The sequence below is a fragment of the Staurois parvus genome, unplaced genomic scaffold (assembly GCF_062004578.1).
Source record: "Staurois parvus isolate SC_StPar_1 unplaced genomic scaffold, SC_StPar_1.0 ptg001521l, whole genome shotgun sequence".
In the NCBI taxonomy this organism is placed as follows: Eukaryota; Metazoa; Chordata; class Amphibia; order Anura; family Ranidae; genus Staurois; species Staurois parvus.
The window spans coordinates 68637-94943 of NW_028319317.1; the positions used below are offsets into that span (position 1 = coordinate 68637).

The window sequence follows — 26307 nt, forward strand, 5'->3', positions numbered from 1 at the left end:
ATGAAATTCTCTGCAGAGGAATGAATGGCTGTGACCCCGCCCCTTTCCATCAGTCTCCCTTCAGGTCCGCTCGGATTTATAACCAGGAACGTGGGGCATCGGTCTAAATGTTTGTGTTGTTTTATTTCCAAGTCATATTTATCAATAATAAATTGCTGCTAACAATAGTAACTGGTGATGATGGTTTGTGTTCTGAAATGTGAAAGATGAATGTTTCTGTGTAATCTCCGAGGAAGAAATAGAAAACCATTGAGAAGAATGAAGAGATTTCTCTCCTGGAGATGGATTTCTATTGTCATTAAGGGATCTGAAAAGGGCGGAACGTGGAGAAAGCTTCCAAATGAATCCAATTGTATTGTGTGTAATGAATGGGTGTGACTCCGCCTCTTCCCAGGAAGGTTCCCATCAGGTCCGCTCATGCTCTATAAAAGGAAGGCGGGCCCAGCCCAGAGCTCAGTCGGTGTTTGCAGCAGAGAAGAATCGTCATGTCTGGTCGCGGTAAAGGAGGGAAGGGTCTGGGGAAAGGCGGCGCCAAGCGCCACAGGAAGGTGCTCCGGGACAACATCCAGGGCATCACCAAACCCGCCATCCGACGTTTGGCCCGCAGAGGGGGAGTCAAGCGCATCTCCGGCCTCATCTATGAGGAGACCCGCGGAGTGCTGAAAGTCTTCCTGGAGAATGTCATCCGCGATGCCGTCACCTACACCGAGCACGCCAAGAGGAAGACCGTCACCGCCATGGATGTCGTCTATGCTCTCAAACGACAGGGACGCACTCTCTACGGATTCGGAGGATAAATCCTTATAACCGCCCCCCCCCCCTTCATCGTCACAAAGGTCCTTCTCAGGGCCGCCCACCTTCTCATACAAAGGGCTATTGATTGATCATCTCCAGGGTTCTATCTGCTCCTCCTGGGGGGAGAAGGATTGCCGCTCATTCTAGTGATGGGGATGATGGAACTATCCGTCAGTCATTCTATATAACAGGATGACGTCATGGATATAGTTCTGCAATTCCAAGAATCTGTCCAATCACCTGATTGCATAGTGTGTGGTCGGTAATCGGGATGGATCCGGTTCGGAATGCCGGATTTTGCATTGTAACGTTAGAGTAAAATAAACATGTCGGTGATCGCAATGCGCTTATGTTTGTGACCGATCTGAGCCCCGAATAATGAAAGGGTTCATGGATGTTCTTACAGAGAAACCGATTTGATTCTTTACATATGTAATATTTCCTCTATCGATTCATTGTACATATTTATCTGGCGGTGTCATGATTACCTGTTTTTACAAGATATTTCAATATTCTGGATGTGATATATATGGGGGGGGGGGGGGTCTGTAATTGTTAAAAGGAAGGACATGATCGTATACAGATCTGATAGAATCGTACGATACTTTATTTCTCATCATATAGAAAGGTAGAGATCTATGACATGTATGATGTCACTCATGTTCTGTATGTTGCGGGGGGAGGGGATCCTGGATTCTGAGAAGACAATATATGAAAGTAATCATCAGAATCCATTTCTAGTCATTGTTTATTAGTCCGCAAACACATTGGATATAGAGGATCCTGGGGACAGAGATAACAGAACACGGATTGACATGACTCGGTAATCCCCGACATCCATCTGTAGACATCCCTGACTAATCAATACAACTGTCTGGAATGAAAGTGTTGATATTTCTCGGATGTCTCATCTGATGATCTCCTTTGTTCTCCGGCTCGGATTTGGCGGTATAATCGGGCTGAAGGTTTCTCTGGAACGATGGATACAATTCCGGAGGCAGAATTTGAAATCTGAGCCAATCACAGCTGTGGGCGTTGTCTCCATCAGCCAGTAATGCATTTCTTACGAGAAGTATAAACAAGTATTCGGAGATCTCTATTCCTAGTGCAGGAAGTTCTACATCGTGTCGGGTTTTGAGTACAAATAAAACATTTCCAATGGAAGGATTGATCGATCTTCCCGGCTATAACGGTCAATGGATGCAGATCGTCTGTAACGGTCCATAGAACTCCGGCGGGAAATTGGAATGTATAGACAATTGAAGCCATGACAGATTTTTATTCAAATAAAATGTGGGGAGGAAATGATCTGATCCGGAAGATTTTTGATGTCACTGAAATCCTTTTCTATATTTTTACCTTTTAGAATTCGGATGTGAAAACCGGTTATCAGCTACAAATAACCCGCCCAATCCCGGGGCGCCGAGAGATCACTTTCTCCCCAGAAAGTTCAACATAGAAACCCTTCCCGGCGTCCAAACGTCTTCCTATGGAGAAGCAGAGATGACACCCGGATGTAGAGGAGACTTACTGTCCGGACGGCGGGAAGGATTTCCACCTTTTCGAATTTTCATTACAAACACGTGACAGCTTCCATCCCAGAACGTCCTTTACTAATCCGAGATCTACAGAGCAGGACGGAGGGAAGAAGTCGCCGACTTTCCTCCTCCCCCCCCCCCCCCCCAGACCCCGAGAATCCCATAGAAGCGGGAGATAGAGAGGAGTGTGGGATTGGTGTCCATAGAAGCCGTATGTCCGCCCTTTGTATGGAGATGTGGGGGGCTCTGAGAAGAGCCGTTGTGTTGGCGGATAGAAGGGAATCCTGTGGGGGGATTACTTGCTCTTGGCGGCCTTGTGGCTCTCGGTCTTCTTGGGCAGCAGCACGGCCTGGATGTTGGGCAGGACTCCTCCCTGGGCGATGGTGACGCCGCCCAGCAGCTTGTTGAGCTCCTCGTCGTTGCGGACAGCCAGCTGCAGGTGTCGGGGGATGATGCGGGTCTTCTTGTTGTCTCGGGCGGCGTTGCCGGCCAGCTCCAGGATCTCAGCCGTCAGATACTCCAGGACGGCGGCCAGATAGACGGGAGCTCCGGCCCCGACCCGCTCGGCATAGTTGCCCTTCCGGAGCAGACGGTGAACACGACCGACGGGGAACTGCAGACCAGCCCGGGACGATCGGGTCTTGGCCTTAGCCCGAGTCTTGCCTCCTTGTTTGCCGCGACCAGACATGATTGGATGACTGACGAATCACACACAGATAGGCCCCAGCAGCCGCTTCCTCTCCTTTATACACTCCATGCTCTGACGTCACACGCTGCGATTCGTTGCTTTTGAATTCAACAAACAGCGGTCAGACTTGTTTCTACACCAATCTGCACACGAGGATAGACAGCATGACGTCACTTTCCATCACATGTCAACGTCCTCCAATAGGAAGTTTGAGGCAGTACGAAACTCCTTTGCATAGGCCGCCTATAAAAGCAGCACATGAGGGCGGCTCCAGCATACTTTCCCCGCAGCCAGCCAAGCAGTGGTGAACCCTGATCATGCCTGAACCAGCCAAGTCTGCGCCGGCGCCCAAGAAGGGCTCCAAGAAAGCCGTGACTAAGACCCAGAAGAAGGACGGCAAGAAGCGGAGGAAGACTAGGAAGGAGAGTTATGCCATCTACGTGTACAAGGTGCTCAAGCAGGTCCACCCCGACACCGGCATCTCGTCCAAGGCCATGAGCATCATGAACTCCTTCGTCAATGACATCTTCGAGCGCATCGCCGGCGAAGCTTCCCGCCTGGCTCATTACAACAAGCGCTCCACCATCACCTCCCGGGAGATCCAGACCGCCGTCCGCCTCCTCCTGCCCGGAGAGCTGGCCAAGCACGCCGTCTCCGAGGGCACCAAGGCCGTCACCAAGTACACCAGCGCCAAGTAATCCCCCCGCCCCCGGGGCCCCATCATCCCAACAAGGACACAAAGGCTCTTCTAAGAGCCGCCCACCATTCCAATCACTGAGCTGTCATCACATTGTATTGCCGCTAGAGGTCCCACACACGTCACACTTACACGGGGTTTCTAGACTTCTTCTCGCTATCAGAATACCAGCCAGCCTTCCAGATCCCATTTATTGTGGAATTCCTGATTGTTCCATTTGGAGGATTTCATTTGTACAGAATATTGTCTTCTAGTGGATCCAGAAACAACCCGCATTGTAGATCTTCCCCGATCCCCGGACAGAAGGCAGAGATTTGTCCCCATTAGCTATCAGCGTTCCGTTCTTTCACAAATGTTCGTGAAGCGGTCTGCATGCCTCGGGGCTTGATGGGAACACCTGAACCCAATGATATGGAGGGCCGGCCCAATACTACTGGTAATATAGTGTGTATCTAGATGTATCTATATTTTCCTTTAGAGTATTCGGTGAATTTCAGGTGCATCAGATTAATACACAGAATGGAAAGTGGAGGTTATAAACTGTAATACGGTTATCATTAATATGGGGGGGGGGGGGGATACATTGGGCCGATTAATTCCCCCTTTACTTTGTCATCTAATTTACTGAATTATCGACAGAAATAGTCCTCTCTCGGGGTTTACAATTCTTACATTGATAAGTTCTAATTTTTATTTATAAACATCTTTCTTATCAATGTTTTCCCATCTGGCAGTAAGGAGCTCCCAGAGAGATCGGGATATTCTATTAACAGAGAACCTGCAGATCTTGGCGGGAAATTAAAAAAAAAACATTCTTAAAATATAAGACACAAAATGTTTGTTACAAATAAACTCCTAACTGTAAAATGAATGGGATGAATTGCTGCAGACTAGATGTCCGCCTCCTCACATCCTCAGCGATAGATTGTCATTGTGCCATCAAAGTCCACACTGTCATCGCCGGGATCGGATTGTCCTTGGAAGTGGGATTCGGAGAGAAAAGGCAGAAATCACATTGTATCTCCTCCCAGATCCGCACACAAGTCATGTCTCTTGTCATCTCGCTCTTCTATAGACAATACATTGCAGCCCTTCTGACTGTCCCTGTTAGTCCACAATTGTGCTGGATGGACCGAGATGGGCGACAAACGTTCTGCTTCTTAGTCCCTAACAGAGGAATCATCGGATCCGTGAGATCGGAGGAGGATCTTCTGTCATCCCAGTCACTGTATTATGGAGGAATCCAGTCCGATGTCAGTGGATGTAATTGTTACATTGTACAGGGAGTCTCTGATCTCTGATTATTAGCAGATCTCTGATTAATCTTCTCTTCTTTGGTAGTAAGGAGAGCTCCGAGCATTGTATGATGTGGAGGAACTCCCCTCCCCCACCCCTGACACAGCGGGCTTCTCTATCTACAGAGATCACGTGCAGATCCTGGCGGGCATTTTGGACATCCCGCTCTTTTTATGTAACCCAATCATTAGAAGGGGCGTAACGTAGTTCTCCAATCAGAGGGCAGGGATGTGAATAAATAGCTGTGCAGAGCGGCTTCAGTTCCCATTCCCAGCACAGATCTGAGAAGTAATGGCTCGTACCAAGCAGACCGCCCGTAAGTCCACCGGAGGGAAAGCTCCCCGCAAGCAGCTGGCCACCAAAGCCGCCCGCAAGAGCGCCCCGGCCACCGGCGGAGTGAAGAAGCCTCACCGCTACAGGCCCGGCACCGTGGCTCTCCGAGAGATCCGCCGCTACCAGAAATCCACCGAGCTGCTCATCCGCAAGCTGCCCTTCCAGCGCCTCGTCCGAGAGATCGCCCAGGACTTCAAGACCGACCTGCGCTTCCAGAGCTCCGCCGTCATGGCTCTGCAGGAGGCCGCAGAGGCTTATCTCGTCGGACTCTTCGAGGACACCAACCTCTGCGCCATCCACGCCAAGAGGGTCACCATCATGCCCAAAGACATCCAGCTGGCACGCCGCATCCGCGGAGAGAGGGCCTAGACCCCCCGCAACAGACATTCCACACAACCCGCCAACCAACGGCTCTTCTCAGAGCCACAACCTCCCCCACACAGAGCTCTGTACCGGGACTTCTCCGCCTTTCCCCCTCGTGGCGCCTTTTACAATTCAGCGCAATCTGGAGGCGCCCATTACAACATGTAAGGAACCAAACCGGTTTACACAACGCAGCGCCGTCTGAACATGGGGGGGATTTTTTTCCTTCCAAAGCAAATAGTTTCTGTTCTCCTTCACTTGCCGGGTTTCTGTCTCGGCTAATGTGATCTCACTGCTGACAGGCAAGCAAGGATCCTGTGCAGGGGCCCCATGTCCTTATCAATGACGTCATGGGTGGTTCTGTTACCAGCAGCTAGTAAATTGGGGTAAATGCTGCTGCCTCATCTACACCTTAAACTGTCTCCCTGCAATGCATTGACTTTCTGCAAATCTCAGGATAATTAGTCTATATCTATTTGTGGTGATTGATTCTCACCTATTTTTGCCTTTTCTGTGATCAGAGAATCAATCCATCGTTTGACTTTGGCCTGTCTGGTCTGGATTATATAATCCTCTCCCCAAAAAAATTACTGTGATCCTTATCAATTCCTAATTGGGGCGGAGAAGAGTTGTTCATCTCTCTATAAATGTAGACCAGTTTATGGGGGAAGTCACAGATGGCTCTGTCCTATGAGGGCATTTTCAGTTGAACACAACAGGATAACTCAAGCAGCAGGAAGAACTCTACTGCACACTGGATGGGCTGCAGGCAGACACCCTGGGAAACATCTACAAGTCTGATTCCCACTCCATGTACCTGTTAAATATGCCACCTCTACTCCTCATATTACTATCCTTTGCTCTCAAAATCTCCTTCATTTATCCCTCTTCTCCACCTCAATTTATACATCTCCCCCTCACTGCTACCATCTCCCTACTACTGCTCTCATCTCCTCCTGATACTTTACTCACCAGCTGACCCAAACACCAGGACAGGAAGGCATGTGCCCTCATATACATCCGGCTCCCAACTTACTTTCCTCACCCTGCTTCTCCTAACCTCTGGGGATACGTCCCCAAACCCTGGTCCTCCAGTATCTCACCCCCACACCAAGCACCCTCCTTCCTCCAGAAATTGCTGCAATCCACTCCATTTAATCTCAATCCCCATGCTCCTAGAAACCACCCTTTTTCATGCGCGCTCTGGAATGCCCGCTCTGTCTGTAATAAACTCACCTCTGTCCATGACCTTTGTGTCTCCCACTCCCTTAACCTACAAGCAAGTACAGAAACCTGACTTCAAGCAGCAGATTCTGCTTCTCCAGCAGCACTTTCCTATGGAGGCCTTCTCTGAGCTCACTCACCCAGACCCAGTGGTCGGAAAGATGGTGGAGTTAATTTGCTTCAATCCCCACTGAGCACCTTTCAAGTCCTCCGTAATCCTCCCTCTCTATGCTTCTCTATGCCACACAGAGCTCTACACTACCGAACTACAATGACTACAACACCCGGGAACAGGCTTCTGTTGTCGGGGAAATCTCGGCACTTCCTCCTCTCAGCCCCCCCGGGACCGCCATTCCTTTACTGGTTTTATTCATTTTTAATACTCTCATAACTAGTCCTGGAATGTGAGACATACAATGAGATCCATCCGAATGGGCCCCTTCCACACGGAGATGTCACTGGGGGGTCAGTCATGTCCTCTATTACCGCCTCCGATACTACATCGGCGTCATCACAGATCACATCTCTCTGCCGGGGCGGCACACACGGACACACCGGGAGGATTCTTCCTTCTGCTCTCCGTGTGCCGCCCCGGCCGGTTTTCTATAGAAAATATAATTCGGGCCTGTGACATGTATCGGGAGGGATCTCTCCTTTGGCCAACCAGTAATCATTTGTAGGATCGGAGGAATCATTGGATGAACTATAAGGTACAAGTGTACAATGTGAGGAGGATGGAGACTGGAGGAGGGAGAATGCGGCTCGTGGTCGGCGTGTGTATGGAGAGCTCTGTTGGGGGGAGGTGGGGGGCTCTGAGAAGAGCCTTTGGGGGGTGGAGATGAAGGAGGTCGCCGCCCATTATTTCTTCTTCGGAGCGGCCTTCTTGGGTTTAGCCGCCTTCTTAGCTGCCGGCTTGGCCTTAGCGGGACTCTTGGCGCCTTTTTTCGGCTTGGCTGCAGCTTTGCTCTTCTTGGGGCTCTTGGTCACCTTCTTGGCTGCAGCTGCAGCCTTTGCTGGTCTCTTGGCGGCCGGCTTCTTCTTGGGGCTCTTGGCTGCGGTGGGGGCTTTGCTGGCCGCCTTCTTCTTGGGGGACTTGGCGGCCGGTTTCTTGGGGCTCTTGGCTGCTGTGGGGGCTTTGCCGGTCGCCTTCTTCTTAGGGGACTTGGCGGCCTTCTTAGTTGCCGGTTTCTTGGGCTTCGCCTTGGCGCCGTCGGGCTGCTTCTTGTTGATCTTGAACGATCCGGAGGCCCCATGGCCTTTGACCTGGACGAGGCTCCCCTTAGTCACCAGCGCCTTGAGGGCGATCTTCAGGCGGCTCTTGTTCTTGTCCACATCGTATCCTCCGGCGGACAGGACCTTCTTGAGGGCGGCCAGGGACACCCCGCTGCGCTCCTTGGAAGCGGACACGGCTTGGACGAGGAGCTCGGACACGGCGGGACCGGACGCCTTCTTGATGCCTTTCTTGGCTCCTCCTCCGGCTGACGCCTTCTTAGCCGGCTTCTTCTTGGCGGCGGCCTCCGCTGGAGGAGCGGCGGCTGGGGCGCTCTCAGTCTCCGTCATGACTCGGGAAATGTTTCCACAATAGTTCATTACAAATCACACGGCGCTCCGCCTTATATACAGACCTTCTAACACTGCGATTGGTTGACACGCATCTCGACTCTGTCCTGCTATTGGTTACACATCAGACACGCCCACTGGCTGTCTCTCCAGTGTTGGAGTATATTCTCTCCCTTCATGTGTTTCCCGGTAGATATAAAACCGATTTCATTCCGAAATAGTCCAGGGAGGAGATCGGCTCCCCGGTGCACATCGGACACCGTTCTGTCACTTATCGGGGGTCACTTCCAGCTGTCAGGAGCTGCTCACGAGGCTGAACACAGAGGCTGCAAACACAACCATCCTCCGGAGTGGGGGGCCCATTCTGCCTTCTACCTGCTTGGGGGGACACATTCTACCCACAAAACAATCTGCTCCCATCCCCCACTACAATCCGCTTCACATTACACGAGGGAAGAGGGGAGATCGCCAAACATTTCCCTCTAATACACAACTCGGCTCATCTCTAGCTGACTACAAGGAGCCGGGAACAAAAACATCGGCCGATCACAGGAGATCCTTGTGTCCTGTCATGGCAGACATTGGGACGGATACAAAGGGCTCCGCCCATTACAGGGTGTCAGGTGTCATGACCTAGGGGTCATTATTGGCTCATCACATTTGGATTCCCTGAGAGATCATTTCAGGAATAGGAAGTTTGCTGCAAATCCCATTCTTGTCTATCATGTGGGGAATGTGGAGAGGAAATGTCGGCTATTTGGGGGGGAATGAGCGGCGGGGTTCCTCTAAGACCAACACATGTCTACTGACCCTGACACTTCTTTTCTTTGTACAGTTGCTACAATGATTCTAATCCGGATACAATCACCTCCCCAGATAAGGCGTGGCCCAGGGCCCTAGAAGTGACAGGGAAGACATGTCCCCCCCCCCCCCCCCTCGCCAATACCTAAAATACCTTTTTTTTGTTTTTCATGTGGCATTGAGGGCAAAAATGAAAGTGTACAAAGTATGTGAAGTACACAAAAAAATAAAAGAAAACAGGCACAAAACAAACAAAAAAAAAAAATTCTGTTTCGAAAAAAAAGAGGATGCAGCGTTTTTTTTTCTGCTCTCTGCGCTCCATCTTCGGTCTTTGTCCTGTTTAGTGTTATCAAGTAGAGTGAAAGTAAAGGAATATTGCCAAATGTTGAGTTGTCACCAGAATATGACCAGAAAGAGTTAAATACATCACCTGGGAGACTTCACCCCTTTGATGAATATGTCAGCTGTCATGCAACGCTCTCCCCCCCCCCCCCCCCCAAGAGCAACGCTCCTCTCTCCCCCCCAAGAGCACCGCTCCTCTCTAGCCGAGACGGGCTAACCTGCATATTGGGGGGATGGGAGGATTGGCTGCAATGCTCAACACTCCCATTAGGTGTCACTATATTTTACACTAGGAAGGATTTTGTTGTTACTTTAAATATGTTTATCTTTTCTGCTCTGCTTGATACATTGTTGCAATCCATCAACATTCGATTCCCCCAGAGATCATGTCAGTAATGAGACCTTTGCTGGAAATCCTAACATTATCTCCCATGTGGTGGATCGGGGTGTCCCTCTTTTGCTCAGACCAAGAAGAAGGGAATAGTATTATTAATATTATCTGATGATGATTGTGATTATTATTCAGGATTTATATAGAGCCAACCCTTTGTGCAGTGCTGTAAAACATATAAATGGAGACAATACAGCAACAATACAATTCAATACTTCAACGCTCCTTCAGCGTTACCTATAACACTACCACCTCCCCCTCACTCCCCCTCTCTGTTGGGGTCCCTCAGGGCTCTGTCCTCGGGCCCCTTCTCCTCTCCATCTACACCTCCTCCCTTGGCCAACTCATACACTCTCACGGCTTCAACTACCACCTCTATGCTGACGACACGCAATTCTATCTCTCGACCCCCCACCTCACCCCCTCAGTCTCCGCCCAAATCACAAGCCTACTGAAAGACATATCAGACTGGATGTCGCTCCACTTCCTTAAACTGAACCTCTCCAAAACCGAGCTCCTAGTCTTCCCCCCAGCCTGCGCACCGCCCAACCCCCCCCCCCCCTGACTGCTCCATCACGTCCAACAATGCCACCATCAAGCCCGCCCCGCAAGCCAGAGTACTAGATGTCATTCTCGAGTTCAATCTATCCTTCCTGCTCCAAGTCCATTCACTAACAAACTCGTGCAGACTCCACCTCCGCAACATCGCCAAAATCCGCACGTTCCTAACCCCAGAAACCACTAAACAGCTCATCCACTCCCTCATCATATCACGACTGGACTACTGCAACTCCCTCCTCACTGGCCTGCCTCGCCGTTGGCTATCCCTGCTTCAGTCCATCCTGAATACAGCAGCCAGACTCATCCACCTTACCAACTGCTCCGTTTCCGCCACCCCCTCCTGCCAATCCCTCCACTGGCTTCCACTCAGTGTCCTCCACCCCCCTCTACCAATCCCTCCACTGGCTTCAGATTGCCCAACGGATCAAATTCAAAATCCTAACACTGACGTACAAAGCCGTCCACCATACTGCCCCGAACTACATCACCGACCTAATATCCAAGTACCACCCAGCACGCACACTCCGCTCCTCACAAGACCTCCTTCTCTCTAGTTCCCTGGTCTCCATCCCCCATACCTGCCTCCAGGACTTCTCCAGAGCGTCACTCATACTCTGGAACTCCCTATCCCAATCCATCAGACTATCAACTACTCTCCTCTCGTTTAGGCACACCCTGAAAACCCATCTCTTCAGGGAAGCCTACCCCGCCCCCTGCTAATTGCAGACCTCCTCCACTCTTCCTACCATCCCATCCCCCACAGCTATCTCCTCCTGTGCCACCATCCCCTCCCTCCTAGATTGTAACAAGGGCCTCTTTCACAGAACCCTGGCCCTGTGGTTATGGGGGTTTGCAGAAGGCAGGCAGGCAGGCTCATTAGCATCTTTAATTGAACACAAAACAACAGTTTTTGAAAACTCTTTTAATACCCACCGCCGTATAACAGATATACTGCTACATGGCGGTACAGGTGCGCAAAATTATGTAAATATACTTTTTTTTGCATTTCCGGGTGGGGGGGCGCATGAGGCGTGTGACCGCCCTACCCACTCCCCTGATCGCAGCCCCGGGCGTCAATCACCTGCCTTGTTTACCACTCCTCCCTGTCAGCTTGGGCACACTTCTCTGGATGGCTGAGCAGTGCCATCCAGAGAAGTGTGCTTTTACAGTGAAGCCTGCCACTTAGAAAGAAAAAAAAGTCACCTAGCACACAGTTAACCCTTTGATTGCCCCCAAATGTTAACCCCTTCCTGTCCAGTGCCATTAGTACAGTGTCAGTGGGTTTTTTTTAGCACTGATCTCTGTATTGGTGTCATTGGGGATGTCATTGACACCAAGTCAGTTCCCCCCAGTGTTAGAATGTTCACCGCAGTACCGCTATATGTCACTGATTACCGACATTATTATTAAATAAAAAAACAAAAAAATTCCAGTATCTACACAGCCATTTGTAAATGCTATAACTTTCACGTAAAACAATTAATTTACATGTATTGGGACTTTTTTTTTAGCAAAGACATGTCACAGAATACATTTTGGCCTACATTGATGACAAAATTTTATTTAAATTTTTTTATTTTACTGGACATGTTGAATCGCTTCTAAGCAACCCTATAGTAGAAATGCCTCATAAATCACCTTAACCAAAAATTTGCAGATGTCTATACTCCCCAGCAAAACATCTACATTGATGAGTCCCTCATTAATTTGTCTGGCCGCCTTGCATTCAAACAATTTCTCCCCAGCAAGCGTGCCAGATATGGGGCCAAGATGTAGAGGACCTGTGAGAGAGCAACAGGATATAGCTATAAGTTTTAGATTTACGAGGGAAAAGATCACATGGAGGCCCCCCGTATGCCCAGACTACATGGAGAGCAGTGGCAAGATAGTTTGGGACTTGGTGTCATCCTTTTTCCATGTGGGGAACCACTTATACGTGGACAATTTTTATTTAAACGTGCCACTATTTAGACATTTGTACAACCTTGGACCAGCAACGTACTGGTACATCACTGGACTTTGAATGGTTATACCAGGATGATGCCTGCAGCTGCATGAAATTGTCCAAAATGTCTTGGTATGCTGACGACTTAAAAGTAACACTGGAACTAGGGGGCCAGGCCCAACCCCTGAAAAACAACACCCCACCATAATACCCCCTCCACCAAACATTAAACTTTGCACAATGCAGTCAGGAAAGCACCGTTCTCCTGGTTACTTCCAAACCCAGAGACGTCTAACAGATAACCACACAGAGAAGCATGATTGGACACTCCAGAGAACACATCTTCACTGCTCTAGAGTCCAGTGGCGGCATGCTTTACACCACTGCATCTGACAAAAGCATTGCACTTGGTGATGGAAGGCTGGGATGCAGCTGCTCGGCCATGGAAACCCATTCCATGGAGCTCTCTATGTACAGTTGTTGTACTAATCTGAAAGCCACACCAAGTTTGGAGGTCTTTAGCTATTGACTTTGCAGACAGTTGGCGACTTCTGAGCACTGTGCGCTTCAGCATGCGCTGACCCCACCCTGTCATGTGACATGGCATGAAGCGATACCTAGACCCTACAGAGGTTGCACAGGCAGTCCAACTCCTCCAGGATGGCACATCAATACGTGTCAATGAAGAAAAGCCTGCATTTTTTCTTAAAAATGCTCCATCAGCACTAGGACTCAAGAAACCTCCTATAAATTGTTAACAAGATGTTATGCTACATCGGGTAGGTTAAAGAGGTGCTTCCCCCAGACGTCAGGCCTATGTTGTTGCTGTGAATCAGCCGAGGGCTCCCTGTTAGATATTTGGTGGCAATGCCCAAGGCTTATGCCATTGTGGGACAACATTCTCGGTTGACATACTCTATTACTGAGACTGCATTAAACTTAACCCCCAAATGTTGTCTTCTCCATATCTCTGAGTGTTCTTTGAAGTACAAGCAATCTTTGGTATGGCACCTTTTGAATGTGGCCAAGAACCTAATCCCCAGGCATTGGAAGACCTCTCAGACCCCATCGATTCTGACTGGATAAGAGAGGTTAACCTCATTCAGGAGTTGGAAAGGACATTGACTATGACCGATGACATGGTTGCCAGATTCCACAAACTATGGTCCAATTGGTATGCTTTCACTTTCTCAGAAACATATAGAGGGCTAATGGGTGATTAACACTTTTCAAGGTGCGTATCATGCTGGTGGATACTTGACTCCGCTTGCGGAATTAGATCTGTTCTTATGACTGCTGTTCTCTTTCTTTCTCTGCCAAATCTCCTTCCTCTATTCATGCACGTTATTATGTCAGATTTGAGGTTTGTACTTGCAATTTATAAACGTTTAAATCTGTGAATTCCTCAGGTAGAACAATGATCTGATTGTATCCACCACAATACACCCCTAATCCCCATGTATAAAAATAACTATTCTCATATTTTTGATCAGAAATAGATCAAATATATCCCTAGAAATGTTAAAAAGAAACAATATTCCACCCATAATCCCCATGTTGAAAAAAAAGCTATTCTCATACTCTTATCAGAACGGGGTCAAATGTGTTCCTAAATATATTACACTCATAATCCGAATATAGAAAAATAACTATACTCATATTCTTAGGAGAAAATTCAAATATGCTCCATGAAGTGTGTATCTGCAATCATTCATCCATGATACCCATGTTGAAAAACAATAGTATTCTCATATTATGAAAAAGGTCAAATGCATGTTTACCATGATATCCCCCCATAATCCCAGATATAAAAGCAATGTTAGCCATATATTTAAAAAGGTGAAATGTAATGTGTATGGGATGTGTGACCATTATATTCCTCCCATAATCCCCATGCAGATCCATAATAACCACATTATCAGAAATGCATTAATTTTTTGCTTGGCATTTGTACTTTGTAATCTTTATAAAGTTTTAGTAAAACGGTTGCAATGTAGTGTTTTCCACATCTCGTACTATATGAAATCAGTAAATCTATTCCTGGTAATATATGGAGTAATGTTTCCATGATTTCTGTATAATTTCCTATGATGCCATGTTACAGCCGCACATATATCAGTCAGTGAAGAGTTAAACATTCGCCTCTACTACGTGTAACAATGTATCAAGCAGAGCAGAAAAGAGAAACAAGAAAATCCTTCCCGTCTATGTGTGTAATATAGTGACACCTAATGGGAGTGTTGAGCATTGCAGCCAATCCTCCCATCCCCCCAATGTGCAGGTTAGTCCGTCCCTAGAACGAATGTCCAGTGTAAGTGTGACGTGTGTGGGACCTCTAGCGGCAATACAATGTGATGACAGCTCAGTGATTGGAATGGTGGGCGGCTCTTAGAAGAGCCTTTGTGTCCTTGTTGGGATGATGGGGCCCCGGGGGCGGGGGGATTACTTGGCGCTGGTGTACTTGGTGACGGCCTTGGTGCCCTCGGAGACGGCGTGCTTGGCCAGCTCTCCGGGCAGGAGGAGGCGGACGGCGGTCTGGATCTCCCGGGAGGTGATGGTGGAGCGCTTGTTGTAATGAGCCAGGCGGGAAGCTTCGCCGGCGATGCGCTCGAAGATGTCATTGACGAAGGAGTTCATGATGCTCATGGCCTTGGACGAGATGCCGGTGTCGGGGTGGACCTGCTTGAGCACCTTGTACACGTAGATGGCATAACTCTCCTTCCTAGTCTTCCTCCGCTTCTTGCCGTCCTTCTTCTGGGTCTTGGTCACGGCTTTCTTGGAGCCCTTCTTGGCCGCCGGCGCAGACTTGGCTGGTTCAGGCATGATCAGGGTTCACCACTGCTTGGTTGGCTGCGGAGAAAGTGTGCTGGAGCCGCCCTCATGTGCTGCTTTTATAGGCGGCCTATGCAAAGGAGTTTCGTACTGCCTCAAACTTCCTATTGGAGGACGTTGCCATGAGATGGAAAGTGACGTCATGCTGTCTATCCTCGTGTGCAGATTGGTGTAGAAACAAGTCTGACCGCTGTTTGTTGAATTCAAAAGCAACCAATCGCAGCGTGTGACGTCAGAGCATGGAGTGTATAAAGGAGAGGAAGCGGCTGCTGGGGCCTATCTGTGTGTGATTCGTCAGTCATCCAATCATGTCTGGTCGCGGCAAACAAGGAGGCAAGGCTCGGGCTAAGGCCAAGACCCGATCGTCCCGGGCTGGTCTGCAGTTCCCCGTCGGTCGTGTTCACCGTCTGCTCCGGAAGGGCAACTATGCCGAGCGGGTCGGGGCCGGAGCTCCCGTCTATCTGGCCGCCGTCCTGGAGTATCTGACGGCTGAGATCCTGGAGCTGGCCGGCAACGCCGCCCGAGACAACAAGAAGACCCGCATCATCCCCCGACACCTGCAGCTGGCTGTCCGCAACGACGAGGAGCTCAACAAGCTGCTGGGCGGCGTCACCATCGCCCAGGGAGGAGTCCTGCCCAACATCCAGGCCGTGCTGCTGCCCAAGAAGACCGAGAGCCACAAGGCCGCCAAGAGCAAGTAATCCCCCCACAGGATTCCCTTCTATCCGCCAACACAACGGCTCTTCTCAGAGCCCCCCACATCTCCATACAAAGGGCGGACATACGGCTTCTATGGACACCAATCCCACACTCCTCTCTATCTCCCGCTTCTATGGGATGGACTCTCGGGGAGGAGAAGTCGGAGATCCTTTTGCTTATGTTGTCGCAAGATAAAATACCGGCTTTTATTTATAAATATAATTTACGGTACAAAACGTCATAAGCTATTTTTTATAGGTATAAAACATAATGGAAAATGCTTTCAGTGTGAGACTCTGGGGAAATGACATCTTATTCCAGGGACGGATCTTATCCGCCTTCCTTTAGTTGTGATGAGTTTCTCCTGAAGATCAGAGATCGTTCAATATATACCGAACAACGATCCTCCCGACTGAGGGAACAGATCTCATCACCTCCTTCACACTCCACGTAGAAAAAAAGAGGTTTTACTGTCTGAAGGAAACGTCTATAACGGTCATTGGATCAACTTTCTAATCGCTTCATTCAAATCTCCAAATATGAAATGTTTTATTTTCACTCCAATTCCTCATAATACAAATCCCGACAAAATGGAGTTTTTCGTTTGTTGATTTTTTTCTTAGAGAAGAGATCAATCAAGTCTATATATTCAATCCATACCGAACAACGATCCTCCCGACTGAGGGAACAGATCTCTTCAAACTCCCGAGTAGAGAAACGTTTTATCTGAAGGAATCGCCTTTTATCTGAAGGAATTGGCTCCACTTTCTACTTCATCTTTCCCGCCGGAATTCTATGGACCGTTAGACAATCTGCATCCATTGACCGTTTTATCCGGGAAGATCGATCAATCCTTCCATACATTCCAGGCTCTGCGAATTCCGGAACATCAAGTCCATTGCAATTAGAGATGAGCGAATCGAAGTAGCCGAAGTGGAATTCGAGTCGAATATCGGAAAAATTTTGATTCGCGCCGAATCCGAAAAATAGCCTACTTCGGACGCGCAAATCGAAATTTTTCCGAAAATGGCAGCTGACATATGCGGCGACGGAGCGGGGATGTCTGGGAAGGCGCGCAGACAAGGCGCGCTGACCCATAATGCATTCCTCAACGACATGTGATCGCATCAGCCAATCAGCAGCCAGCCAGCCAGCACTGTGTAATGGTCGAGCTATAAATAGCGGCCATTTTGGAATTCTTCATTTGCCTGCAGTCATTGAACAGAGGCAGACCGCTCTGTACTAGGGACAGGGACAGAGTTAGGGCCACAGAAACGATACTTGGGGACAGAGAAACGTTACTTAGGGACAGAAAACCATTACTCAGGGACACAGAATTGTTACTTAGGGCCAAAGAAACGCTAGTTAGGGCCACAGAATTCTTACTCAGAGACAGACAGAATTGTTACTGAGTGCCAGAGAATTGTTACTTAGGGCCACAGAAACGTTATTAGGGCCACAGAATTGTTACTCAGGGACAGACAGAATTGTTACTGAGTGCCAGAGAATTGTTACTTAGGGCCACAGAAACTTTAGTTAGGGCCACAGAATTGTTACTCAGGGACAGACACAGAATTGTTACTGAGGGCCACAGAACTGTTACTTAGGGCCACAGAAACTTTAGTTAGGGCCACATAATTGTTACTCAGGGACAGACACAGAATTGTTACTGAGGGCCACAGAACTGTTACTTAGGGCCACAGAATTGTTACTCGCACAGACACAGAATTGTTACTGAGGGCCACAGAACTGTTACTTAGGGCCACAGAATTGTTACTCGCACAGACACAGAATTGTTACACAGGGACACAGAATTGTTACTGAGGGCCACAGAACCGTTACTTAGGGCCACAGAATTGTTACTGAGGGCCACAGAACTGTTACTTAGGGCCACAGAATTGTTACTCGCACTGACACAGTAACAATTCTGTGTCCCTGAGTAACAATTCTGTGTCAGTGCGAGTAACAATTCTGTGGCCCTAAGTAACAGTTTTGTGGCCCTCAGTAACAATTCTGTGTCCCTGAGTAACAATTCTGAGGGCCACAGAACTGTTACTTAGGGCCACAGAATTGTTACTCGCACAGACACAGAATTGTTACTCAGGGACACAGAATTGTTACTGAGGGCCACAGAACTGTTACTTAGGGCCACAGAATTGTTACTCGCACAGACACAGAATTGTTACACAGGGGCACATAATTGTTACTGAGGGCCACAGAACCGTTACTTAGGGCCACGGAATTGTTAGGGACACAGAATTGTTACTGAGGGCCACAGAACTGTTACTTAGGGCCACAGAATTGTTACTAGCACAGACACAGAATTGTTACTCAGGGACACAGAATTGTTACTGAGGGCAGCAGAACTGTTACTTAGGGCCACAGAATTGTTACTCGCACAGACACAGAATTGTTACACAGGGACACAGAATTGTTACTGAGGGCCACAGAACCGTTACTTAGGGCCACAGAATTATTACTGAGGGCCACAGAACTGTTACTTAGGGCCACAGAATTGTTACTCAGGGACACAGAACTGTTACTGAGGGCCACAGAACTGTTACTTAGGGCCACAGAATTGTTACTCGCACAGACACAGAATTGTTACTCAGGGACACAATTGTTACTGAGGGCCACAGAACTGTTACTTAGGGCCACAGAATTGTTACTCGCACAGACACAGAATTGTTACACAGGGACACAGAATTGTTACTGAGGGCCACAGAACCGTTACTTAGGGCCACATAATTGTTACTCAGGGACACAGAATTGTTACTGAGGGCCACAGAACTGTTACTTAGGGCCACAGAATTGTTACACGCACAGACACAGAATTGTTACTCAGGGACACAGAACTGTTACTGAGGGCCACAGAACTGTTACTTAGGGCCACAGAATTGTTACTCGCACAGACACATAATTGTTACTCAGGGACACAGAATTGTTACTGAGGGCCACAGAACCGTTACTTAGGGCCATAGAATTGTTACTCGCACAGACACAGAATTGTTACACAGGGACACAGAATTGTTACTGAGGGCCACAGAACCGTTACTCAGGGACACAGAATTGTTACTGAGGGCCACAGAACTGTTACTTAGGGCCACAGAATTGTTACTCGGACAGACACAGAATTGTTACTCAGGGACACATAATCGTTGAATTAAAGAGTATGTCAGACAACATGCAGAGGAGTGGCAGAGGAGGCAATGTTTTAGGAGCGAGCAGACGTGGCAGCAGAGGAAGGGGTCGAGGCAGCACTAGTCGCAGCCAGAGGCCAGTGCTCCCGGTGTCATCCAGCGGTCGTGTCTCCACCGACAACCCTGCCGTCATCGATTGGTTGGCTCGGTCGTCTTCCTCTTCCCAGGTCACCTCTGACACCTACAGCCAACGGTCGGTGGGTACGTCAGACACAACCGTTAGTTGGCATGGCCCGGGAGAAAGCCCACTGAAATCACATGTCCTCTACCTGCCCCTGTCCTTTGCTGTTCCCTCACCAAGCGAAGTATCGCATGCTGTGGGCTCAGCCCCACTGTACAGTGAGGAAGAGCTAACAGAGGGCGGTCAGGAACGGGGGGAGACATCCGCCTTTTCAGCAGCCAGGCAAACAAGTACTGGCGAGGAGAGTGGCTCGGTAGCCGGTCTAGAGACAGGTCTGTCTCCTGACCCAGACGCAGCCGAGGGGGCTAGTAGTGAGGCGGAGACCGTACTTGATGATGAGGAGGTTGATCGCACTTGGCTGCCTCGTCGTCATCAAGCAATTTCTTCCGCATCATCAGGAGAAGTGGGTGCCAGCTTGGCAGCGAGCGAAACAGTCGGTGGGTTGCCCAGGAGGCAGCAGGGTCGCATCAGTGTCAGTGGAGCCAAACGTCCACGGAGTAGAGCACCAGCTCCACTGCAGCCTACCACCACGGCCAGTAGTGGTGCCGGTGTGCACGGAGGAAGTAGCAGTCAGCCGGTGAGGAGTAGCGGGGGCAAAGTTTCCTACTCGGCGGTGTGGCAATTTTTCGTCAAGCCGCCCGAGGAAGTAAACGTAGCCGTATGTCGACTATGTGGCCAGAAATGCAAGCGTGGCCAGGGGGCCCATGTTGGGACTACAGCGTTGCGTCAGCATATGCAGCGTCACCATTCGGTGGCCTGGGAAAACCGTGATAAAGATACGGCGGTTCTGCCTGCCCCAGCCCCCGCTCCATCACCTGCTCCGTTACTTGCTCCGTCGCCCGACGTCATCAATCACCCTCTATCAGCCAGTCAAGGCTCCAACACCTCTGCTGAGGGGAGTTGTTGCTCGTTGGCATCTTCCGCTCGTTCAGATACTCCTTCTCCTGCTACTCCTCTTCTCGGATTCCGTCAACAGTCTTTCTTGGAATCCGTTTCCAAGAGACAACAGTTTGCGAGCACGCACCCGACGGTGCAGAAGCTGAACGTCCTCCTGTCCAAGTTGCTGGTGCTGCAGTCCCTCCCTTTCCAACTGGTGGACTCAGCACCTTTCCGAGAAATGATGGCTTGTGCCGCGCCACGGTGGAGAGTGCCAAGCCGGCATTTCTTCGCCAAAAAGGCAGTGCCAGCCCTGCATTCACATGTAGAAGAGATGGTGGGCCAGTCTTTGAGCATGTCGGTCTCTGCCAAAGTGCACGGCAGCGCCGACGTGTGGAGCTGTAACTACGGTCAGGGACAGTACATGTCATTTACGGCCCACTGGGTGAACGTGGTGCCGGCACAGCCGCACCAGCAACTTGGACAGGTCACGACGCTTTTGCCTCCACGTTTGCACGTCCTTGGTCCAGCAAACATGTCCGCCTCTACCACCTCTTTTTCCGCCGTGTCCTCAGCCGCCACCCCCGTGCCAAGTCCCATTACCCGACCGGCATATCACATGTGCAGGGCGCAACGGTGTCACGCTGTGCTGCACCTGGTATGCCTTGGCGAACGTAGTCACACAGGGGAGGAACTTCTGAGTGTAATGAACAGAGAAATCGACAGATGGCTGTCTCCGCGCAAACTGAAAATCGGAACCATGTTGACCGACAACGGAAAGAACATGGTGTCTGCTCTGCGTCAAGGAAGGTTGTGCCATGCGCCATGCATGGCTCACGTGTTCAATCTGGTTGTCAAGCGGTTCCTCAAATCCACCATCCCACTGCAAGACATCCTTAAAATGTCACGTAAACTGTGCATGCCTTTCAGCCATTCCTACACCGCAAAGCACACCCTCCTTGAGCTGCAGCGGCAGAACGGAATTGCACAGCATCGCCTGATCTGCGACGTTGCAACAAGGTGGAATTCAACCCTACACATGTTAGACTGCCTTTACGAGCAGCGAAAGGCCATCACCGATTTCTTGATGTTACAAGCGGATAAATGTACTCCCCTGTGTAACTTAGATGTCAGCCATTGGCAGCTCATGCGTGACACCTGCCGCTTGCTCAGGCCCTTTGAGGAGGCCACGCTATTCGTGAGTCGGCAGGACTATGGGATGAACGACGTCATTCCTCTGTTGCACGTCCTGGAACAAATGCTGTTAACAATGACTGGTCAGGGTGCGGTAGACGTGGCGCACAGATCTCAACGCCACATGACCCCTGTGGGGCCAGGACAGGAAGAAGAGGAGGAGGTAGAGGAGGACATTTGTGCTCAGGAATTATTGAGTGAAATGGGTGGTTTTTCCACTCAGCGGACAGGAGTGGAGGAGCAGGAGCATCTGGTAGAGGAGGAGGAGGAGGAGACAGAGGACCCAGACGCACCGTGGCAGTATGCTGTGGAGATGGAGGCAGGGAGTCCCTCGCATTCCTTGGCACAAATGGCCCATAGCATGCTCGGTTGCTTGCGTAGCGACAGCCGAATAATAACCATCAGACAGAGGGATGACTTTTGGCTGTCCACCTTGTTGGACCCTCGCTATCGTTCCAAAATGGTGGCCTTTTTCACACCTGCTGAGAGGGAGGCCAAAATTACGTACTATAAAAACCACCTATGTAGTCAGTTGGTCTCTGCCTTTGTGCGCCAACGTCCATCCTCAGACACTGTGGGCCCTGTGCGCTCGCGTTCCGCTGCCATGGCAGCAGGGGAGGGGTGGGGTGGTAGGAGCAGTGGCAGCTCCACCAGCAGCGGCTGCCTCAGTCTGCAGTCGATGATGAGTAGCTTTCTTCACCAGCGCAGTGAGGAAACTACTAACCAGCCGCAGCAGCAGCAGCAGCATCAGGTGGACCTGGAGCAGGAGCTCAAACAACAGGCTTGGGCCTACTTGGACAGCACCCTGCCAACCGAGGTAGACAATCCCCTTGACTACTGGGCAACGAAACTTGACCTTTGGCCCCAACTAGCTGAATTTGCCCTTGAAAGGCTGTCATGCCCGGCCAGTAGCGTGGCATCGGAGCGCGTGTTTAGTGCGGCAGGAGGTATTGTAACTCCGCGGAGGACACGACTGTCCACCCAAAGTGTGGAGAGACTCACGTTTGTGAAAATGAATCAGGCGTGGATTAGTCTGGATTTCAAACCACCAGTTCCTGACACAACTGACTAAATCCGCCATGAATCATGCCCCAAACATGTGCCACTTTCAGGTCTCCTCACACACTGCTGTTGTGTTGAATTTTTTGACATAGGGTGCTGGCAGATTACGGGCCTCCCATAGCTGCTGCCAGGCCCCTAATCTGCCATGGGCCCCTATATACCGCCTCCTCATGCTGCTGCCAAGTCCAGAGTGTCTCATGGGTCCCTGTACGGCCTCCCATTGCTGCTGTTTCCATTGCCACACTCTGCTGCCATGTGCCACTTTCAGGTCTCCTCACACACTGCTGTTGTGTTGAATTTTTTGACATAGGGTGCTGGCAGATTACGGGCCTCCCATAGCTGCTGCCAGGCCCCTAATCTGCCATGGGCCCCTATATACCGCCTCCTCATGCTGCTGCCAAGTCCAGAGTCTCTCATGGGTCCCTGTACGGCCTCCCATTGCTGCTGTTTCCATTGCCACACTCTGCTGCCATGTGCCACATTCAGGTCTCTTCACACTGCTGGTGTGTTGAATTTTTTGACATAGGGTGCTGGCAGATTACGGGCCTCCCATAGCTGCTGCCAGGCCCCTAATCTGCCATGGGCCCCTATATACCGCCTCCTCATGCTGCTGCCAAGTCCAGAGTCTCTCATGGGTCCCTGTACGGCCTCCCATTGCTGCTGTTTCCATCGCCACACTCTGCCATGTGCCACATTCAGGTTTCTTCACACTGCTGTTGTGTTGAATTTTTTGACATAGGGTGCTGGCAGATTACGGGCCTCCCATAGCTGCTGCCAGGCCCCTAATCTGCCATGGGCCCCTATATACCGCCTCCTCATGCTGCTGCCAAGTCCAGAGTCTCTCATGGGTCCCTGTACGGCCTCCCATTGCTGCTGTCTCCATCGCCACACTCTGCCATGTGCCACATTCAGGTCTCTTCACACTGCTTCTGTTTTCAATTTTTTGACATAGGGTGCTGGCAGATTACGGGCCTCCCATAGCTGCTGCCAGGCCCCTAATCTGCCATGGGCCCCTATATACCGCCTCCTCATGCTGCTGCCAAGTCCAGAGTCTCTCATGGGTCCCTGTACGGCCTCCCATTGCTGCTGTTTCCATCGCCACACTCTGCCATGTGCCACATTCAGGTCTCTTCACACTGCTGGTGTGTTGAATTTTTTGACATAGGGTGCTGGCAGATTACAGGCCTCCCATTGCTGCTGCCAGGCCCGTAATCTGCCATGGGCCCCTGTACCGCCTCTTCATGCTGCTGCCAGGTCCAGAGTGTCTCATGGGTCCCTGTACGGCCTCCCATTGCTGCTGCCAGGAGGCAGCAGGGTCGCAGCAGTGTCAGTGGAGGCAAACGGCCACGGAGTAGAGCACCAGCTCCACTGCAGCCTACCACCACGGCCAGTAGTGGTGACGGTGTGCACGGAGGAAGTAGCAGTCAGCCAGTGAGGAGTAGCGGAGGCAAAGTTTCCTACTCTGCGGTGTGGCAATTTTTCGTCAAGCCGCCCGAGGAAGTAAACGTAGCCGTATGTCGACTATGTGGCCAGAAAGTCAAGCGTGGCCAGGGGGCCCATGTTGGGACTACAGCGTTGCGTCAGCATATGCAGCGTCGCCATTCAGTGGCCTGGGAAAAACGTGATAAAGATACGGCGGTTCTGCCTGCCCCAGCCCAGGGTTCCATTTTGTCATAGGGTGCTGGCAGATTACGGGCCTCCCATAGGTGCCGCCAGGCCCCAAATCGGCCATGGGCCCCCGTACCGCCTGGTCACGCTGCTGCTGGGCCCACAGTGTGACCTGGGTCCCTGTACGGCCTCCCATTGCTTCCACTCTGCCATGTGCCACTTTGAAATCTCCTCACACTCCTGCGGTTGTCCATTTTGTCATAGGTTGCTGGCAGATTACAGGCCCTCCATAGGTGCCGCCAGGCCCCAAATCGGCCATGGGCCCCCGTACCGCCTGGTCACGCTGCTGCTGGTCCCACAGTGTGACCTGGGTCCCTGTACGGCCTCCCATTGCTTCCACTCTGCCATGTGCCACTTTGAAATCTCCTCACACTCCTGCGGTTGTCCATTTTGTCATAGGTTGCTGGCAGATTACAGGCCTTCCATAGGTGCCGCCAGGCCCCAAATCGGCCATGGGCCCCCGTACCGCCTGGTCACGCTGCTGCTGGTCCCACAGTGTGACCTGGGTCCCTGTACGGCCTCCCATTGCTTCCACTCTGCCATGTGTCACTTTGAGGTCTCCTCACACTCCTGTGGTTTTCCATTTTGACATAGGTTGCTGGCAGATTACAGGCCTCCCATAGGTGCCGCTAGGCCCCAAATCGGCCATGGGCCCCCGTACCGCCTGGTCACGCTGCTGCTGGGCCCACAGTGTGACCTGGGTCCCTGTACGGCCTCCCATTGCTGCTGCCAGGAGGCAGCAGGGTCGCAGCTGTGTCAGTGGAGGCAAACGGCCACGGAGTAGAGCAGCAGCTCCACTGCAGCCTACCACCACAGCCAGTAGTGGTGCCGGTGTGCATGGAGGAAGTAGCAGTCAGCCAGTGAGGAGTAGCGGGTGCAAAGTTTCCTACTCGGCGGTGTGGCAAGTTTTCGTCAAGCCGCCTGAGGAAGTAAACGTAGCCGTATGTCGACTATGTGGCCAGAAAGTCAAGCGTGGCCAGGGGGCCCATGTTGGGACTACAGTGTTGCGTCAGCATATGCAGCGTCGCCATTCGGTGGCCTGGGAAAAACGTGATAAAGATACGGCGGTTCTGCCTGCCCCAGCCCAGGGTTCCATTTTGTCATAGGGTGCTGGCAGATTACGGGCCTCCCATAGGTGCCGCCAGGCCCCAAATCGGCCATGGGCCCCCGTACCGCCTGGTCACGCTGCTGCTGGGCCCACAGTGTGACCTGGGTCCCTGTACGGCCTCCCATTGCTCCCACTCTACCATGTGCCACTTTGAGGTCTCCTCACACTCCTGCGGTTTTCCATTTTGTCATAGGTTGCTGGCAGATTACAGGCCTTCCATAGGTGCCGCCAGGCCCCAAATCGGCCATGGGCCCCCGTACCGCCTGGTCACGCTGCTGCTGAGCCCACAGTGTGACCTGGGTCCCTGTACCGCCTCCCATTGCTCCCACTCTGCCATGTGCCACTTTGAGGTCTCCTCACACTCCTGCGGTTTTCCATTTTGTCATAGGTTGCTGGCAGATTACAGGCCTTCCATAGGTGCCACCAGGCCCCAAATCGGCCATGGGCCCCCGTACCGCCTGGTCACGCTGCTGCTGAGCCCACAGTGTGACCTGGGTCCCTGTACCGCCTCCCATTGCTCCCACTCTGCCATGTGCCACTTTGAGGTCTCCTCACACTGCTGGTGTGTTCAATTTTTTGACATAGGGTGCTGGCAGATTACGGGCCTCCCATTGCTGCTGCCAGGCACGTAATCTGCCATGGGCCCCCGTACCGACTCCTCATGCTGTGACGTTGCAACAAGGTGTAATTCAACCCTACATATGTTAGACCGCCTTTACGAACAGCAAAAGGCCATCACAGATTTCCTGATGTTAAAAGCGGATAAAGGTACTCCCTGTGTAACTTAGATGTCAGCCATTGTCAGCTCATGCGTGACACCTGCGCTTGCTCAGGCCCTTTGAGGAGGCCACGCTATTCGTGAGTCGGCAGGACTGTGGGATGAACGAGGTCAAATCGGCCATGGGCCCCCGTACCGCCTGTTCACGCTGATGCTGGTCCCACAGTGTGACCTG

The 26307-nt window shown here is 50.9% G+C and overlaps 7 protein-coding genes across 7 annotated transcripts; 4 read left to right on the forward strand and 3 right to left on the reverse strand.

Annotated features, from left to right (window-relative positions):
- The first annotated feature begins 469 nt into the window (after positions 1-469).
- Positions 470-797, forward strand: LOC149435391 (histone H4). Its single transcript, XM_089662678.1, has one exon. The coding sequence runs from the start codon at positions 486-488 to the stop codon at positions 795-797; it is 312 nt and encodes a 103-aa protein (XP_089518804.1). The 5' UTR covers positions 470-485.
- Positions 798-2570: 1773 nt separating this feature from the next.
- Positions 2571-3044, reverse strand: LOC149435392 (histone H2A type 1). The gene has a single exon (XM_089662683.1). The coding sequence runs from the start codon at positions 3019-3021 to the stop codon at positions 2629-2631; it is 393 nt and encodes a 130-aa protein (XP_089518809.1). The 5' UTR covers positions 3022-3044; the 3' UTR covers positions 2571-2628.
- Positions 3045-3310: 266 nt separating this feature from the next.
- LOC149435393 (histone H2B 1.1) lies at positions 3311-3783 on the forward strand. The gene has a single exon (XM_089662680.1). The coding sequence runs from the start codon at positions 3339-3341 to the stop codon at positions 3717-3719; it is 381 nt and encodes a 126-aa protein (XP_089518806.1). The 5' UTR covers positions 3311-3338; the 3' UTR covers positions 3720-3783.
- A 1513-nt stretch (positions 3784-5296) lies between these two features.
- Positions 5297-5776, forward strand: LOC149435394 (histone H3). The gene has a single exon (XM_089662681.1). The coding sequence runs from the start codon at positions 5306-5308 to the stop codon at positions 5714-5716; it is 411 nt and encodes a 136-aa protein (XP_089518807.1). The 5' UTR covers positions 5297-5305; the 3' UTR covers positions 5717-5776.
- A 1961-nt stretch (positions 5777-7737) lies between these two features.
- Positions 7738-8503, reverse strand: LOC149435395 (uncharacterized). Its single transcript, XM_089662682.1, has one exon. It carries the CDS (start codon positions 8492-8494, stop codon positions 7793-7795), a length of 702 nt encoding a protein of 233 aa, XP_089518808.1. The 5' UTR covers positions 8495-8503; the 3' UTR covers positions 7738-7792.
- A 6409-nt stretch (positions 8504-14912) lies between these two features.
- LOC149435396 (histone H2B 1.1-like) lies at positions 14913-15370 on the reverse strand. The gene has a single exon (XM_089662684.1). It carries the CDS (start codon positions 15355-15357, stop codon positions 14977-14979), a length of 381 nt encoding a protein of 126 aa, XP_089518810.1. The 5' UTR covers positions 15358-15370; the 3' UTR covers positions 14913-14976.
- Positions 15371-15645: 275 nt separating this feature from the next.
- LOC149435397 (histone H2A type 2-B) lies at positions 15646-16125 on the forward strand. Its single transcript, XM_089662685.1, has one exon. The coding sequence runs from the start codon at positions 15675-15677 to the stop codon at positions 16065-16067; it is 393 nt and encodes a 130-aa protein (XP_089518811.1). The 5' UTR covers positions 15646-15674; the 3' UTR covers positions 16068-16125.
- The last annotated feature ends 10182 nt before the right edge of the window (positions 16126-26307 follow it).